This window comes from Hippichthys cyanospilos, chromosome 9, assembly GCF_059441005.1.
Source record: "Hippichthys cyanospilos isolate Australia breed blue-spotted pipefish chromosome 9, RoL_Hcya_1.0, whole genome shotgun sequence".
NCBI lineage: Eukaryota > Metazoa > Chordata > Actinopteri > Syngnathiformes > Syngnathidae > Hippichthys > Hippichthys cyanospilos.
In genome coordinates this window covers 17,297,155-17,316,884 of record NC_142377.1, presented here as the reverse complement: position 1 = coordinate 17,316,884, position 19,730 = coordinate 17,297,155, and the positions used below count along the sequence as shown (strand labels likewise).

The following is a 19,730-nucleotide window of genomic DNA, read 5'->3' as shown; positions in this document are numbered from 1 at the left end:
TTGAAAAGTTAAAAGTGAATCAAATCATCCATTTTCTTTACATTGCAATGTGCAATGTGCAAATGTGAATCCCTCTTCCCCAAATTTGACCTTGGCATGTGTCCTCCCTAGTATAAACAGAGAATTCTGATTAATATTGTGTTTGTAGAATATGAATTAAGTAGTTCAATCCACCTGTTTTTGTTCATCTCAGGGGGTGGCCCTTTTGCTCTTTACTGTCGGCTGAAAGTAGGGCTGGGCAAAAGATCAAATTAATTTGAGTCATTTGAAAATATGAAAAGCTAAATAATGAAAGTGAGAGCACTGGATGGGTGGGTTATGAGGCATGTTTAAAATAGGTTGTCCTACTAACTACTGAATTGTGGCATTTAAAGGGAGAGTCCACTTATTTTGCCATTTTTAGCTTTGTCTATAATGATGTTTATGGTACCAGCCATTTTTTCTGTTTTATCCAACATCCCTGTGTGGGTGTTCTCCGGTTACTCCGATTTCCCCCCACATTCCCAAAAACATGCATGGTAGGTTTGCATATCGGACACTCAAGCTGAATCATGACTGGTCTTTAACTGAAGACTGAACAACTGTGATGTCATTTGGCCAGTCCCTGAGATGGATAAAATCAGGTGGAGTTTGCGGTTTATTTCATATTCTATGAACAAAGTAGTAATCAGAATACCATGTTTAGTCTAGTGGCGCTGCACAGAACACATTATTGTAAAAAAAAAATTGTGACTTGACTCTCCATTTTAGAAGAACGATAGAGGCACTTTTGTTGTCTCTTGAGCTTCTGACTCAAACTTTCACTGACAATATTTACGATGAATTAAGCTTTCATACGGCTCTCGACACAATACATAGAAATTCTGAATTTAAAGCAGAAGGCAAACGGATAAGCGTGATTCAACTCTCTGGGTTTTTGAACACCCACTGACATAACTAAATACGGTCTCCTATCTGATAAAGGAATACAATATGTACTGACCCATAAATCCAAGGCAGCTACAATAATGATGCAGCTGTCAAGCCACCAAGATGCCAATTATTACGTGGCCATGTGCCATCAGGCAGAGGAGGGCTTCTTACTCTCACCTTATTATGTTCCTCCACGGAACCAAGCAAAAAATGAGAAGTTTCTGCAGCAAAGATCCGAGGGAAATGACCACAGCAGAAGAAAACAAGAACAGAATGGGTGGGAGGATTTTAATGAGGAAGGCAACACGTCGTGAAACAAAATATTGAAAGAGAGGAGAAATAGAAAAGGCATCAGGAAGATGACAAAATCCGGTTCCGCCACAGTTCCGTTGAGACAGCCCAGAAATCATTTAGCTTGTCAAAGTATGTCCTACATGTTTGTTTCTGGCTAAGCACTGTTTGCCAATAAATTACCACCCGGAGGCAAAAGGCATCTAAAATCCTTACTCAATTAGATACTTTACATCACTCATGATTTAGTGTAATGCTCTTCCTTACAAATGTTCCCGATTCAAAGAGGGTTGAAGCCTGCCCCTGCAAGCATTGGATGAAGGCTTGAGAAGAAACCTTATTATATTGCACATCATATAAACAGATTTAAAAAAAGATGTCTTATTTTCTTTACTTCACTCATAATGCTATTTGGAATAGATACAGTTTGCATTTTACAATATAATAAGTATATTCTGAGATTATATGTTTATAGTCTAAATTTGAGCGAATGGTAAGCAGCTATAGCAAACGGATTGATGGTTGAAAAACAGAGTGATTATCATCAACAAAACACAGCACATTTGATATATTTGCTTGGCATTTACTGTAATATTTTGCGTGTGTTGATTTCAGGTGCAGGAGTGGCTATGCCTGAACTGCCAGATGCAGAGAGCCTTGGGGATGGATATGACCACGCCACGTTCGAAGAGTCAACAACAGATCAACTCTCCTTCTCATGCTGCCAAACCAGAACCTAAACCCGATACTTCTTCTCAGCCCACCCCTCAAACACAGACGATGCCTCAGACTCGGCCAGGACAGACACATCCGGCTTCGGGCCCTTCCAAGCAGACGGGTCCAGCTGGACCAAGTCAGCAACAGACAAAGTTGCCTCCAGGGGCAGTGCCTCTTCCTGGCATGGCCAAAGCCCCGTCCCAACCCGATTTGTCCCGTAACTCCCCCGCCCACCAACCCCACCACCCTCGCCAGGACCAGACACGCAGCGCAGGCAGCTCTCCTTCACGGCAGCCCCCACCGCCCGAGCAGACATTTGGGAAATTATTTGGCTTTGGTGCTTCTCTCCTCAACCAAGCCAGTACACTTATATCTGAGACGACTCAAGCCCAACAACCACCCCCAAAACAGGCCCCCAAACCAAGTGGATCTCATGGTCCAGGACCTGGGACACCTAAGCACTCAGGACCTCCATCTGCCCAGCAAGGGTCTCGAACGCCACTTTCGCAGCAACGCGCTCCTCCAGATTCCGCTAAACCCAAAGCTTGTTGTCCTCTTTGCAAGACTATTCTTAACATAGGCAACGCAAATGAACAACCTAACTATAACACCTGTACCCAGTGCCACTCCAAAGTTTGCAACATGTGCGGATTCAACCCCACTCCACACCTAGTCGAGGTAAGATCCGAATATGGCCTGTTTAGAGCCATGAACTGCACGCTGTTTATTTTTGCTGTTTCATGATCTAGCAATAAGCTACTGTGAAATATGCTGCGTCAGCATTGTCGTAATATTGCCCGGAGGGTCTTGTAGTTACGAATTTGTGGCCGCCTGTTATCATTGAGAAAATGTCAAAATTGTTGTGCGGATGATGAAGTGTTTGGCTTCAGGTACAGTAAAATGACATCAATCGCTTCTTTTCACCTCATTTTGTTTCGGATCTTTTCATGCCCCATCATAGGGTCGTTTGCCAAAATTTATACAGTATATTTAAACATATGCGTATATATCTATGTACGGTATGTGTATATATATTCATATATATGACAAATTAAAATTCTAATTAGTAGATGATGCTCCAAAATAATTATGTGATGTGATGTGCTGGGATGAGGGCTAAAAATCAGACAAATGATCAAGAAAACTGGATGCAAGGATAAAAACAAGACACGCCGATGCCATCATAAACATATATGAGCCCTACACAAGTCAAACATCTCTCATTGCCTAACTGTGTGTGAAGACAAGCTGAAATAAAACGGTGACTGTTTGGCTTAATGACCCAGAGTAGTTGACGGCTTACTTCAGCTAAAACAGCAATGACTTTCCTTAACATTAGCCTCAAGGTAAGACGGTGTTTGTCAAGTTAGGATCAATCAACTGAATTAACTGTGGTTCAGTATAAAATATTTATTTTTATATTTGTGTCACATGAATGCTAAATTAAAATACAAATGTAAACATTCAGAATGGAGATATGCAATGTATAAAAGAAATATTTTAAGCACTGCATCAAACCTTCAATGAAGTGTTCACAACAAACTCAAGATTTCTGGATTGCCTCTAATGAGATCAGCATTGCTGATACCTCAAAGCCACAATCTCCATTTTTTCCTTGACAAATGTTCACTCTTGTGACTGATTCAAAACAGAAAAATGAGACTTTGTACCTCTTACATGCATTTTTGCAGGCAAACACCATGCCGTAATTCATTATTTTTTTGACATAGGCTATCAAATTTCTCTAGTAAAACATTTAATGAGCAATAGATTAAAACACTGGGTCGACTTTTTGCAGGGAGGTCAATTAAAAAATTTGCTTTAGTCTTTGGTGAATCTAAATTAAGCAGTAAAACCCCCTGTTTTATCCATTTCAGAGGTTTGCTAAACTTGTCACGCCATAGTTGCTCAAACGCTAGGTAATCACCAATCACATCTCAGCTTTCTCAGTTTTGTAAGTGATGTTTGCAAGCTGAACTGTGATTGGTCATTAACTGAGGCCCCAGAAATGGATAGAAACAGTATTGCAATATTATTCAGAATGTGATGTTTTGACCATACAACTATTGGAACTTTTTTTTCCCTTTCGGTTTAACATGGCACTGTGCACAATTGACAATTGAATTGGGAGGTTATCCTCCCATTTTGCCTATGTAATTTTTTTTTTTCCAACTGGTAAAAGACGCGAGATATGCATAGACTTCCAGAGCTGCAATTGAACAAGTCTAATTATGCAAATGACCTCCAACTGAATGACAGAAATAATCACAGGCATTCTGCGAGGCATTGTTTTTTTTTCATGGGCACAACTTGTCTTTCTTAGTGTCTGGTTGTCACGAGCTCCAGTACAGGCCATTCATAGATTGCTATGGAAACAGTGAGATGGTTTGTTTTTGAAGACGTGCCTTTCATGCTTCACTGTTTATGGAGCTAACAATCTACCAAACTTTTAGATGACTTGTACTCTGTTATTATGTGGATTCTTTTTCTGCTCCATTTGCTACATTCCAAAGCTCATTGCACAAAAAGGTGTATTATTTTACAGAGCCGTGAACATGTTTTGTGTCTGTTCCAAGCAAATTGGCAGGTAGGATATTCCTGAGTGTGAATATGATGAGGTTTTGTATTTGGATTCCAGCTTGATTTCCACAGTCTGTTCCACACAGTTCTCATCCTCTTCCAAACTCTGAAAACTTAACTCTTCTGTGTCTGGAAAATGTCATTTTAATGAACGTATAGTACAGTAACACTGATTTTAGTACCATATAAATATTGATGCAAATAGAATTACTTCACAAGTCACAACATGTATTAATTCATCTTCATCTTCAATTCATCTCCCTCCCAATCTGTGACAAGACAATGGGTGCCAGCGCCTGTGTGAAAATGAGCGGAGGAGGAGAGAAGCGATCAAGGTGATAAATGGAGAGAGGCGAGCAAAAATCTGAGATAATGAGCACGTGGACGCCAATTTTGTTGCGTTGCAAAATATTTCTCATCAATTAGTGCCCAAAGTCATGTGCTGCTCATATATGAGATGTCCTTGTATTGGTAGTCTCTCTTCCTCCATTACGCCTCTCAAAGAGATTAAGAGCAACCTTGTCTCGTTTTTCTTTTCCCTGGAGTTCACCGTGCTCTACAGTACATGCATCTTCATCACTCACAGGAAGAGAGTAGAGCATATACAGCAAAGCGGATGCTAAACTTTGGCTTCTTCTTGAATATAGATGTATGGAAATGTGTGTGCTGGGTTGACATCATTTATCATGTTCAAGTTGACCTGACTGTTGTGTTATATCTTTATTTGTCCATATTTGTGCGGAGATATGATGTAGTCATTGCTTTTTAAGATTTAGACCCGGAGTCAGAGGCACTTAAAATATCATTAGTAAAAATATGGAATTTTTCACAGGGCGTTAGAATGTGTGTAGAGAAACATAGCTATCAATTATTCAATGAGATAGAATATTATAAATAGTTCATGCAGTGTGGAGCAGCGAGAGAGCTGTTTGATTTCTCATGCCACATAAGGTCAATATGTTTGGGTATGCGCACAAGCACGAGATGAAAATATAAGTTTGCCTGTTTTCTATGCCGACATTTATAAATTAAGAAAATAAAGAAATCTGATTGCATACCAGCACACCAACCGTAACGAGGATAAGCAGTGTAAAAGATTAACTCATTCACTGCCAGCCCAATTAAAATGGATCTTGTATGTCTATAGCTGTTAATAGTAGTGAATAGATTGACTAAAAGCCTTTATTTACTCTTTTAAGTACTTATATTTCGCTGGCATTGGGCCAAACTTCATAAGTCACATTTTGGTGAATATCATCTTTTCAAAAATGTATACTATTGGTCAGTCCACATGTAAGGGCGTTGTTCTTACAAATACCGACCGATCTAAAGTTTGAAAATCGCTTACTAAGTTATAATTAACTAATAGTTGATCAGACCTGCCATTTTGGGGGTCTCCTGATAAGTGGCGAATTTGGAGGTATGAGCATTGTGTCTGATGCCAGCAATTTGCTCTGTCCTATTATATGTTCACATCAAATACATATTTGTTCACTCTGACAGCACATTGGAGATTTATCTAGCCTCCCATTTTCTATAAAGCTTATCGTGTTCAAGGTCACTAGTAGCTGGTATCTATCCCATCTTATGAATGGAAAACTACACACTAGACTAGTCGCCATGGAGTCATAGATTTTTTTTCGTGCTAAAGCTGCGGTTCTTAAAGTTTTCTTCAATAATGTACCCCTTGTAAAATATGTTTTCTCCCCAGTACTAATAAGCACAAAATACATTTTGATAAAAAAAAGTGAAGTGCCTTCACAAACTTCAAGAACTACTCAAACACCTATTCGAAAACCATTGCCTTTCATGACTCACTGTCATGTTCACAAAAATGAGACTGTGTATAATAGCATAGTAAACTAATACTTTTGACATTCAGTTGTTGTGGTCCTTCCTTATTTTAATCTTATAAATCGAGTTCACTCAAGAGCTCCCTTACAGTATCGTTAATAGGCTCGGCAATGACAAAGCAATTATATGCACAAAGGTGTTTTATCATATGGAACACCATCTGCAATAACTACATCTCAGCTCATTTTGTTTGCCTGGAACTCGGAAGGCTGTAAAACGATTAATGTTTACCACTTGATGAAATGTAAAGAAAAATTGCATGTGAAACATTGCGTGGAAGAAAATGTACCCTTCAATCACAACATTTATTTTGCGGCCATTAACATTTGTCTGACAACTGACACTGTTTTCACAGCTAATGATTTGTTTGTTCCAAACCCTCTACTATAGCAAAAGTAATCCTTTTAGCCCTTGCACAATTCATCATTACAAATATCCGCAGACGCCAGTGGCCTTGTCCACACAGTATAGTGTATACACACGTTATATATATGGTGAATACATTAGCAAAGCAGGAACGCAGCATCCACTCTCACATAGGCACGGCGTATTGATGAACATGTCACTTTAGTTCTCAAAAATGCTGGAAGTGTTTTCTGAAGGTTGGCACTGGCCTTCGTCTCCCTCAGGAGTTCCTTCCAAAGCCAGATGGCTGGCGGCATCATGCATCCAAGCCTGCTGTGTCCAGCCTGGCTGCTCCCAAAGTGACGATTGTACACTAGCCGGCATTCAAACAGTCATTCGTTCCCGGTCAACTGCTTGACGCCTTTTAATACTTCTAGATCCCTTTGTGCTGCTTGTTATGCAAGCCGGTGTGCACACACAGAGCGCGTCCGCTTGGGTAATTGAAGAAGCTGCATGCATTTGAAAAATACCTACAGTCTGAATTCATGTTTACATGAAGCACAACATGAGAAGGATCAGTACATTTTGAAACAAGACTATAGCAATTCTTTTATTAACAGTAAAACAAAGTGGCCTCATTTTACACAGCAAATAAAGTGATCATGATTTCATTATTTTGTCATTTGATCTGCCTCAATCTTATCATATATTCCTGTGTTTACTCCCATATTTGAAAGATTTATTAATCCGCAGAAAACCTCACATGCATATGTGTTACTGTATATCGCATACCTATTTTTAGAGGCAGGCACCTGTGAGCTCAGCGTAAAAATAGGCGCGTCTCCATTTTTGGGAAAAGTCTAGCTTAGCATGTTTGTGAAGACCGGCTGCCAGATTTTGATTTATAAATACGACAATTTAACAACAAGGCATGTGCACGTGCAAGTCAATACCCCATGGAATTGCCGAACTGAATATATGCATTGCAACAATAATGAAACCATAATAATGTTGAATTAAGGTTGAGTTACTCATTCTTTGAACATATTAGGATTACAGTATGTATTGCAGCAGTTCTCAAACGTGTGTGCGTGAAGGCACTTCAGGGGGTACGAGAGATTTTAACAGGGTTACAACAAACCCAATATAATGCGTCTAAATGATTTGGCAGAAACAATATTTTTTTTCTTTTCATATTAAGAGCAAACAAATTGGAACACGAAAAACGTATATCTAAAATGTGTTACAGTGACTTCTTTGCAACATGTTAAGTGCCTTTTTTGTTAAGTTTTATTTGGATATGCATTGTCATTAGTGACATGGTTTTCCAGTTGACAACCCAGTTTTAAAAAAAAGTTGATGTTACTTTATATATCTTCTGGAGTTGCTGAATAAAATGCGCCTGAATATACAATTGCTCTCAGAGTTCCAAATCAGACACGGTTGGCAGAGTATTTGTTTTTTTTTTCCCATTCAAAAAAGCTTTGCACAAGTTAGGGGTTACGTGACTGAAAAATGATGTTGTTTTGTTTTTTCACTTTTAGTAGTCAGCCTACAAATATATTCAATTGTATTTCCACATAGTTTTTCCCATCAAAAATGTTTAAATTGGCATTTCTATACTATACTGTTTTGTCCGATTCGCACATTACTTTACAGTGATGTAGTGATGAGAAAAAAAACTTTTTCCTGGAACTGTATTACCTTTTGTGATGCTGTAGTTGTTTTCCTCTTCGTCCCCCTCAAATGTTGACACATGCACACGCACTCACATCCTCTTCTTGTCAGCACTCTTCTCCCTCCAATTGCATTCCTTACTTGAAGACTACTTTCAGATGACATTGATTGAGTTGGCAATTACTTGCGGCTGGATTGCTCTCTGTTGACATTGCAACATGGATGCTTAGCTCTCTTGTTCCAGTGTGTGCCGTGATTTTTTTTTTTTCCTTTTGCAACAACAGCAGGAAGAGCATTTTAAAACCCCTGCACATAATGTGATAACGTTACAGGAGGTGATTTGTAAATAGATAAAAGCAGACACAGGGAGTATAATGCATGTGTATGTGTGTGAGTTGTGTGATGGGGGTGGGGGTGGGGGGGGGGGGGGGATTTTGGATGAAGGAGCTAATAGCAAAGTCTTTCTAATCTGTGTTGAGGGAGCGGCGCGATCCCCTCGAGTATCGAGCTTAACCCCCCTACACAACATTGTAATGCTCCACCTACACAAATAATTGCCATTTGAGAATAGTGTGTCTTGTTGTGTGATTACACTAATACAAAGTCTTAAATATGTTGGGGTAGAGCAAACTGGAATTGCAACACAAAAGTTGAACATAATTCTTGTATTTCAGATTAAACAGATAATTCAAAAATTTTGCATGTTATGTTTAATCCGCAGGTAACTTAATGTTAGAAGTCAGTGTGGGCTGTAGACAGGAAATGGCATGATGTGATATCCAACGGTGACTGACTGCTTCCTGTTGAGATTACGTGGCAGCAAAGATGGCACACTGGTTTGATAGCTTGGATAACCATCACTCCCATTTCAGGAATCTTGGCATTCAGCATCCAAATCGAAGTTCATGTTCAAAGCTACTACTGCTGCTAATAGTAATATTACTACTATTACTAATAATAATAATAGTAGGGCAGTTAACATCCTATAATATACAGAAGAGAATAGAGAGAAAGGAAAAAAGATCCGTAAGAGTCTCACTTTTATCTCAGAATTTTGACCCTCTCAGAATTCTGACTGTTTTTGTTATTCTTACTTTAAAGGGAGAACTCCGACTTAATTTTTAGTTTATTCTTAAAATTTGCACTCTGTCTTTGTTTTTAAAATGCCAACTATATTCACAGAATTTTCATTTTAGTCATGCATAGTCATTGTCTCACTTTAAAGTCAGAATCATTTATTATAATTACGAGAATATAGTAAGGATTTTGAAAATATAGTGAGAGTTCTGAAACAGAGAATTCTGAACATAATGTGAATATTTTGATTGTAAATTGAAAACTTTTAAAATAAAGGGAGCATTCTGAAAATAAAAATATAATTTTGAGGATAAATTCAGATGTCTGAAAATAGTCTGAAATACAAGACCATCGTAACAACAACAACAACAACAACAACAATAATAATAATAATAATAATAATAATAATAATAATAATAATAATAATAATAATAAGCATCTTCATAATCATGATCACAAAAACAATAAATAATTTGATCGGTTCTAAGGGCTAGTGTCATCTTTATTTTTTGCCTTCTTATATACTTGAGGGTGAAAGGAAATTGATAAACAATGTAAAATGCATAAGTAGCACGTTTTGACACAGCAAATGCATTTTTATGGGCCCGATTCTGCTTAGCCCCTGTGCAGCATGCAGTTCATTTTTCACAAGATGTCTCTGAAGCCAGCCTCCACCTGTTTCCAGTTTTGGCTGCACTAGCATCTCTTTTGATGAATGACTATCCGAGAAGCGCATAGAACTTAAATTACCAATCCCTTCCCCATCCTTTGCAGTGGTGTTTTATGCCTCTGCCATCTTTCTCTTACCTTATGAGTGAATGGGTCTCGGCGAGTCCTACAAGGGACCTCGGCATTGGCTTAATCACCTTTTCAGAACCCATCATCTTCAAGGCCTGGTGGCAATGCTAACGAATTTTAGCGATGCTCCGGGGGGCCCTGGCAGCACCACGTCTATTCTCGCTGTCAGAGCTACGGAGGTGGGCTGGAGCCCTCCTCCCACCCCTGCTACTGGGTCCTCCTGTCTCAACACATCATTTCACCCGCCTGATGGGTGTACCCGCTCCCTCCTCCCTGCAGCACCCCAGGCAAGCAACTGCTCCCTAATGCGAGCATTAGGCAGGAAGGGGGGTTCATTTTAAGGGTTCTCTGTGCTCGTAGCTTGGAGGTTGCAAACACTAAGAGGCAGGCGACACAAATTTGGGATTATAAAATGGAGGTATGTGGTTGTATGTCAGCGGATAGCCAGACAGCGGGGGATCTCTGATGGAAGGGTCAGGAGATTGACAGACAAAATGAAAAAGATAAAGCTCACTGATCGCTCACATATTACATTTAACCCCTTGCTAATCTCTCTGTGCTGCAGCTGTCGGGCAGCTGACCAGATCAGTTAGCGAGGGGCAGACCATCGCTCTGAGCTGCGGACTGACAACAATAACATGGCAGGCAAAAGTTAGATGAGGACATTTTGCCCGGCTAGCGTTGGCCAATCCACTGCCTCCATGTAGCGGAAACACTTCAGCTTCACTGTCTGCTAAGTTCACTGCCGCAAGCAAGTGCAATGTACTTAAATGGAGCCACTGTTGCTTGCGTGTTTGAGCAGGATACTGAGTTAGTCTCAAAGCCATTTTCGACTTTGTTTACTTGTTTTAAACGTCCACTCAATATTTGCAGACAGTGTATTAGGCAATTGTGGGTCTGCTTGTGTTTTTCTCTCTTAGGGGATAGGGAATAGCACCTGTCAATACTCTAACAACAATTGTGTCAAAATGAACCCAATTAGGGTCAAAAAGGGACTAACAAAACTGTTTGGGCTGTTTCTTAAGAATGCAACCAAATTTTCTGTTTGTATTATCGAAAACAACCCTTTTTTTGTGGGTCAAATAATCCATATAGTCCACTAATTCTAAAATTTTATGATGAAAGTACTGCACTGCGATAACCACACTAGTTCAACAAGTTGCAATAAGACTGCGACTGTACAATTGGTCTCCAAAGTGGATAAGAAGAATCATATTATATAATCAGCATAACCTTGGCAATGATTTTTTTTTGCATTTGTGCAACAAGAAACCTGAGAAAGCACACCTTTTCTAAGTGCTTTTATCAAACCATAACCATGCAATTGTTCTCAAATGCATGCAGAGGTCAACAAGAATCCAATCTCACTTGAACACCTCAAATTAGTGCCCAAATGCATTGTTGTTGCAACAAAGAATGAGTCAGCTAACACAGTGCTAATTGCAAGCTACAAATGAATATGAACGAGAGCACATGTCTAGTGTTAGCTGGAATTTAGTTTTAGCTCGTCTAATATAAACCAAGGATACAAAAGACAGGCTGATTAATGTGTCCTGGGGACACACACATGTGCCAGGGCACGCCTGTTTGGACGCATCTGCCCAGCACGATTGGTTTGGAGCCTTAATAACATTTTCAAAACGAGATAAGCAGATAGAGGTTTTTTGTTGAGGCTTTCATCTTATTGCGCCGCCACGGGAGAGTAAGAACTACCCATGCGCTGATGCCACTAACAAACGACACAATTATTGACGGGTGCATATGCCTCGTTTTTTCACCCACATTCTCTTATCGCGTTGCCATTTAGCTCGAATGCTAATTAAAGCTGCAAAGGTGAAGAGCAGAGAATGACTCATGAAATGTGACTGCGTGATCAATGAGACACTTGCGTTCAGAATACTATGCTGTACAAAAGAACAATCACACACAAAAAAAAATGTACCTTTACAGGAATCCAATTCCATACTCCAGCACCTGTTTTCTAAGTTTAGTCTTGAGATGTTTGCAGGCTGAGCCAAGACTGACTGTAATGTTGTTTTCAGTCGGCAGCAAGTGGCAAAATGGATGCCTCCTGAGCTGGATTTAAACGGGTGCATTTTGCTGCTTAATTCACATTCTTCACATGTATTATTAATAACAATATGCTATTTGGACTAGTTGGATCCCATAGAACATACAGTATTATCGTAAAGGAAATTTTTGGCTCGACTTCCCTTTTATGACCCTGACTGGGCTGCTTGCAACAATGAGGCACTTGTTGTTCATTCTGAAGACAAATAGCGTAGACATGAATAAATGTACTACTCTCTATTATTTCATATTCACCTCTAATGAGCCTGACCACACTGCGTAGAAGTGAGTGTGACTGGGTTTGAGTTCCGCCCGCTCTGTGGATGATCCTTCATTTCCGCTCTAATCCACAGGCCTGAGCACGTGTCCCCATTGAAGGAGTCGCGGGGGATTGACCTATATACCTGCTGACTCTGACCGACCTGTCACAGCTGCGGCGTGGCGTGGCACAGGCTGGCACACTCCTGTGACATGTGCTCGCTCACGCTTCACACTGCGCACTTGCTAGTCGTAAACCGCTGTTCATTCACACTGCACTTCATGCCTTTACAATGATTTAAAGGGCTCAGGGAGGGTTTCTCACGCTTGACTGCTCTGCAAAATATCGCAGGATTGAACTGAAAATCTAAAGCAGTATTTGATTTTCTGCTAGATTGCAACTTTATCTGCTCCACTCTTGTTTGTTGTGTTCCCAGGCTTATTATGTACCCTCCTTGTAGTATCGACTGCTTATATGCTGACTGGGCCAAGCGTATTTTCACTCTCACCCGAGGTTTATCCAAGCAGACCCTCACAACACCTGCCTTGGGAAACGTGCCCATGTTGATGGGGATAGTTCTGACTTCCTGCTCTCCTGACCTTCCCTTTTTCAATTATTTATGATCTCCTGTGTGGCATGCCTCACACCTCATCATTTTTTTTTTCAAACGCAAAATTGTAGAATTATTTTGAGTTGCAGCTACTATGAAAGTTGCTAACATCCTTTTTTGAGTGCTATTATCATTAGCTTTAGAATGCCTGCCAAATTTAAGTGTTTTAAAAAAATTGGCAAGTATTTAAATGAGAATATGAGGATGGAGATTTGTGAAAAATTGAACCATTGTCGGCATTCTTACGGGGGCGGGGGCATAAAACATGTATTTACATTATGCTCTATGCACCCCCAACATTCAAAATACAGCATCACAATTAACATTGTGTTAATGGAATATGAATTATCATCATTGTGGATTAGAGTCTGGAGGTTTACCTAATAGTGTAGCTGATGAGCATCCTTCAGCTTTAATAAAACTAACAAAATATTTGTTTGCATAGTTGTTGGTATCATAGTATTTTTCACTTCTGCTATGTGATGACTCCATTATTGTTCTATAATTTAATTTTTTAATTTCTTTGTGACCCGTGAATATTTTAAATGTCAAGTTTCACTGATGTGAAACCAAAAAAACGCCAGCAAATGGGTTTTTGCCAGTGCGGAGAAATTTTCTTATGCAGCTCTTGTTGTGAGCAGGTAAAATGTTCATTCTTACTGAGGTGTGCAAGTCCGTTTAAATGACAGCTGACATTTCTTGCTCACAGTTTGCAGTCTGGTTACTGGCAGAAAGCCGACCCAGGGGGGTCAGACTCCTGCTGTAACTTGAGTCACAGTAGGAGGGCAACACTGAGGTTTTGTCTGCCTGCACGTTTTTAGGGCCTATACGCTTGTATTGTCTACCCGGTGTTTTTATTACTGTATGTGTGCTATGGCTGTAAAATGGCTCAGTCGGAATATAAGTCCTGCCTATGGAAAAGGGGAAGAATTAATAAATGAATGAAGCGCTCTCCCAAGTGGAATATTTAGCAGGATGCTCAAATCTGGCTCAGGCACCCATGAGTTTGTTATTCCTCACTGTGCTTTTATGTTACCGTGTGGGTGTGTGTGCTCCCACAGGGCTTCACATCTCCTAATGGAATTTTTCACTCTCTGGCACCCTCCATGGGCAGGAATTGTAAAAGCGTTCCATGCTCCCTCAGCAGGTTTTGTGGTTTAATTACTGTTCTTTTCTGCAGTCAGACAAATGGCTGAACAAAAGACTTATGATTTATAGATATTCAATGAAATAAGAAAACACGATTTTAATAATATTAAAGTAGTCCGTCACAGCCAATCATCAGGCTTCGATCAATTTAGAAATATTCAATTGATGTCATTCGAAGCCTGAATATTGATTGTGACGGATTACTTCAATATTTTTAAATTAAGCTCATGTTTTCCTTTTTCAGTGTATGTATGTCGTCCTGAGACCCGGCATATTAATTTGTGTCCACTGTTGTGCCTGTTTTGTCTCAGCAAGACAGCAAAGTTAATTGCATCCAATTCAAGCACATGAGACATCGTTGTTCTTTTCTGAGCACACTAGGACTTGTGAGGGTAGCTTGATTTGCAAACATTATGTCGCCTTTACTTTCTACTGGGTTGTTTGTGCTTTGCGTCTAAACCATTTGACATTTATAGGATGATTCCAAATAATGATATAATAAGCTTCCGTGGACAAGTCAATTAGCTCATAGAAAACTCTTGTGGATTTATTGTTTCGTTTGTAAAACTATTGTCGGTTGCTCATTGTTCTGAAACACAAAATGCTCGTTATAAATTTCCTCCATGGTTCTCAAAGTGTGCTGCATTACATAATGTTGATGAATATGGAACTGAACTGACGTGCAGACAACTCATAATGCATTTGTGCACCTAATTACATGGTTGCCCTCTGGTAGCACATATGCAAAGACAGCGTATGGGCCATAGTGTCTCAGCGGAATCCACTGGGAGCTGGGATCAATCTGTTGAAATGGGATCAATCTCTCTGACCTTTTCCTTGTGGTAACCTGCAGTGTTCAGGCTCTCATTATTTTCACAATAAAAGGGCAGCTTTTCCGGCTGTAAGCCACCTGGATGGAACATTGCCTCTTTAGTGGTGGTTCAGATTCTACTTTGTCTCACCGTGCCAGCAACCACGTTCTGCTTTGTCAACTGAATTTCAGAAAGCCTGCAACTGAATTTGCATTTGCTATTGCATCACAATGCCTCCACAGAATAAATGCTGCTCTTTTTTACAATTCTAGTCATAAATTAGGCTTGGCCTGCATCTGCCTACAGCGTTTGAGCTCATTTTCTGGGTACAGTATATGGTGTATTAGCTGCAGCGGAGACATATGACTGTGGAAAAAAATACAAGGGATACAATACAATACGATACGATATCCCAGACAATACAGGGGATCTTCAGTATATTAAAGATTGCAGCTTTACAGAATTACAACATATAATTGTATTGGTCAATGCAAATCTTTCACAGCACGCTATATTGGCACATAGCTTGAGTCACCACCTCATAGAGTATGCCTGAAAAGTTAATAATAAAGGTTTGTTTAATGCTGACAGTGTGAACCTGGAACTGATTATTTGTCTTTGATTACAAAATCTGAACAATATGTAGATCAGCCAGTTTCAGATTGACACATTTGCCTTTGAAAGGTTCACTGATATTTATAAGCTACATTACGTGTACAGCATACTATTAAAATAGGGTGACCAGATTTTCAAAAATAAAACCTGGGAAAACACATTTAATTCTCATCAGGAACTGTTTATAACAATTTCAATCATTAGTCAATCTATTGACTGGTGGTTTTGTTATCACTTCAGCTAATGCTATGTAAAGTCACGACAAAAATATGGGGCTGGTAAATTTCTACAGGACTTGGGACACAAGGCTCTAAACGAGATTTCTGGTCACCCTGTATTATAATGTTCTGGAGCTTCAGTTAGCTAAGTAGAGACAAGTGTTAGATTGATGCTCTCAGTGAAGAACCCTAGCTGATGTTTTATTGGATAGGAATGGGCACTACAGGCTCCAAATTTAACGGACAGATTAGTGTGTAGTCTTGTCAGCCGCATCTGAGTTCCATTTGAGAGCCAAGGTGAAGTGCACTCTTCAGTGAGAAGACGAGTTAACCTCCTGCCATTTAACGAGGTTACCATTTCACTAACAGGATGATCTCACTAACAGGCTGCTGCTTCTGACACAACCCCCCCTGCCCCCCTACACACACACTCACAAACACACACACACAGTAAGATCACACCCATTTGCACACATGCTAAAAGTCATGTGCACTACTGGTAATGTCGCTAAGTGATGTATTAAACCATTTCGTAATTTCGAAGCTTTAACTGGAGTTTATAACCACCGCATGTGCTGCAAGAGTGCTGCAACGGTGCTGCAGTTTACTTAGGGAACATCATAGTGAGTTATTTGGTCTGTTCTTAGATGGTTATAAGCAAAACAACTCCTACTATATACCAGCTTGATTTTCTGCACACAGTGTGGGAAGAGGTGGGAAGCGCAGCCCATATTCCGGCACCTCCATACCAGCTAAAGCACTCCACATGAATAATTTGCCACTCTCAGTTTGGCCTTCTCATATCGCCGCTTCACATTTTGCTGATTCAGCAGCAAAGACAAGATTTGGCTTCTCAGGAAGATGTATGCTTTTGTGTCATAGTATTTTAATTAAATTAACTCGACTTAATGCCCCACAACCTATAAAAGGTTAGGTGTCGAAAGTGAGTTTTTCTGGGAAGATTACATCATTGGGTGTATGTAATGGACCCATCACAATAGCATCAATAGCTTTTGGGTCATATTGATTCCTAAATGAAACATTTCTACAGCATTTCAAGACATTTCTTCATTATAAAACCAGGTTTGATAATGAGAGAAAGCTGAAAGGGGGTGTGGTTTTAGAAAAGAGTGGCTCATCAAACGAATGACCTACTGTATCTTTATGTAATAACTAATCATATGTGGATCTCAAAGCAATAGTGGCTCACCAGCATTTCTCCACCGCATTTTTTTTTTAAAACGCGTGAAAGTACAGGCACAGATGGCTCGTTCTGAGAGTGCACCTGTTTATATATAGCTTCTCAGTGGAGTACTTGAGAGAAAAGAAAACAAAGCAAATGTGTCTGTTTGGCCTGTCAGTTGTTTCATCATCACACTATGGTCTTAGCTGAGGCAAAGAATATTCAGTTAAGGCCTCCCGTGTCTCGTATATATACCATTGGGTAACCCAGTGCGTTAACAGATGATAGCCACCAGCTAACTTGAATGCTAACTGCGGCTTCTCTTGGCCCACAGATTTCGTTCAAAGTTGTGTTGGTGTGTGGCATGACAAAGAGACGTCAGAGGGAGTTAACCATTCAAACATAGCTTAGCCATTTAAAACATGGCTTAACACTGTACCTTTGTGTACTAAACAATTCTCAGTCTTTGCACATTTTTAGCAATTATCTTCAAATGCATTATGTATAAAGAAACAAATCACTGAGTTCTCCTAACATGGTCTAGAAATTATACTATAGCATATAACATATTTAGCACATTATAAATGTCATCAGAATATTTACACTGGAACCACATAAAACAAAAGACATGTGACAGTAAGGGAACCAGACAATATTTCTTTGATTCAACAGTTGGACACACACATTAACTCAGAACTTTTATTACAGCTTTCATATGCAGGACCTTTCATCTTCACATACAGGTACTTTACAGCCAATGGCTCTCCAGAGCAAAGTCTTACAACAAAGTCAATGATGTCTTTGGTGTCTGATCTCCATTAAATGACCAAGCAATAGAAAAATAATCCATGTCTGTTTTTTTTCATCGTAACAGACTTCTGTTTTTAGGGGAATTGAATTACCAAAAAGACCGTATTGCTGGTGGGTCCAAGGAGTCTCATTCTTTTTGTTTTTTGTCATGTTATTTTGTCTTCATTTTCCAAAGTTAATTGAATACAACACTTGATACCAGTTTGTTTTCATGTGAGGAAAATGTCACAGTACAGTATTTGAGAATGCAATTATCCTAATTAAATTTACTGCAACAGTGTCATTTAAAAATTTGCTAAATACTGACAATTTGTTGGACTCATCAACCCTCTGTATAATTAAATGCGTTGTTGTGGTTTGTTAGCGTTGTTATGCAAGTCTTGACAGACTGCCTCTTCAGACCTCAGGCAAAGATGATCCTTTTAGAAACGAAGCGCAGGGTTACAAACATGGTGCTGCCGCCTCTCATTTCATCTTTCATAACCTGTAATACAACCATCCCATTTCATTGAGCCGCTTCATCGATCTGCCGCACGGACCTGATATCTAGTCTGTGTTCAATTTGCTGTCTCTGAAGGTTTTTCTACTAGTGTTTCAATAGTGTCAGTATTTACATTTACATATAAGGATATTGTTCAGTGCAAATAACAGAGGACAAATTGTAGTCTTGTTGATAGCAGATGCTGCGTGCTCCATATTGTATAAGTTCAAAAGAACTGTATAAAAAAGCTTCCATCCATCCATTTTCTAGAGCCGCTTATCGTATACAAATTATGTAACTTGAGATTCTTAAAGTATGCCTAATTTCTGTTGTCTTTTGCATTTTAGATAAAAGAATGGCTCTGCTTGAACTGCCAGACACAGAGGGCTCTGTCCGGAAGTTTGGGAGATATTCCAGGCCCCGTCACACAATCCGTGGGCTCCACCGTGTCTCCTGCAGCATCTAATCAGCAATCACCTCAGCAGAAAGAGTCTGATCAGCGGTCAGGGTCAAGGCCTCTAGGTTCCCAGCAGCAACAGAAACCACTAGGTCCTCAAGTAAGTGGTCCTGTCTCTCCTATTAAAAAGGCTGAGCATTCCCCTCAAACCAAGGGGATATGCCCAGCTTCCCCTCCAGTCAAGGGCTCTGCCCACTCTGTTGCTTCAGTAAAGGGTTCCTCTCAATCAGTTTCTCAAACCAAGGGCCCAACACAACCCCTAGTCCAGAGTAAAGGACAATCTCCAAATAAAGGCCTTGCTCAAAGTAAGGGTCCTGCTCAGTCTGGTAACCAAGCAAAAGGCCAGAGCCAGGCTAAAGGGCAAAGTCTGACAAAGGGATCTGTTCAGCCCTCTGCTCAGGTTAAGGGTCCTTTATCTAGTGCTAAGGTTGCATCAACTCCCAAAGCGGCTCTCAATTCTTCCAAGTCCTCTCCCACGTCATCAAAGGCAACACCCACCCAGTCTAAACCCACAGGTACATCTCAGGTACGCAAACAGACACCGGGCCAGGAAAAGACAAAAGTCACAACTAAATCTCTAAAGGAGGATGTCAACGCCTCACCAAAGAAAGCCTTGTCCGAGACTGTCACTTCAACAAAAGACTTGAAGATAGCAGAAGCTGCGCAGAAGTCAAGACACCGAGAAGTGAGCTGCTTGAATCTCGTCTTTGCTTCACTCATGCAATTGATCATTTTGAATATTTTCTTTGTTTCGTTTAGTTGCTTGTATCCATCAATTTCATCATCTACACCTTCATATGTACACTCGCGGGTAT

At 40.0% G+C, this 19,730-nt stretch overlaps 1 protein-coding gene across 1 annotated transcript in view; it reads left to right on the top strand.

Annotated features, from left to right (window-relative positions):
• bsnb (bassoon (presynaptic cytomatrix protein) b) overlaps positions 1 to 19,730 on the top strand; it is a 53,432-nt gene that overhangs the window by 13,817 nt on the left and 19,885 nt on the right. Inside the window, exons 3-4 of the mRNA XM_088423225.1 lie at positions 1,819 to 2,598; positions 18,806 to 19,600. Coding sequence (XP_088279351.1) covers positions 1,819 to 2,598; positions 18,806 to 19,600 — 1,575 coding nt within the window. The remainder of the gene's footprint in view (positions 1 to 1,818; positions 2,599 to 18,805; positions 19,601 to 19,730) is intronic.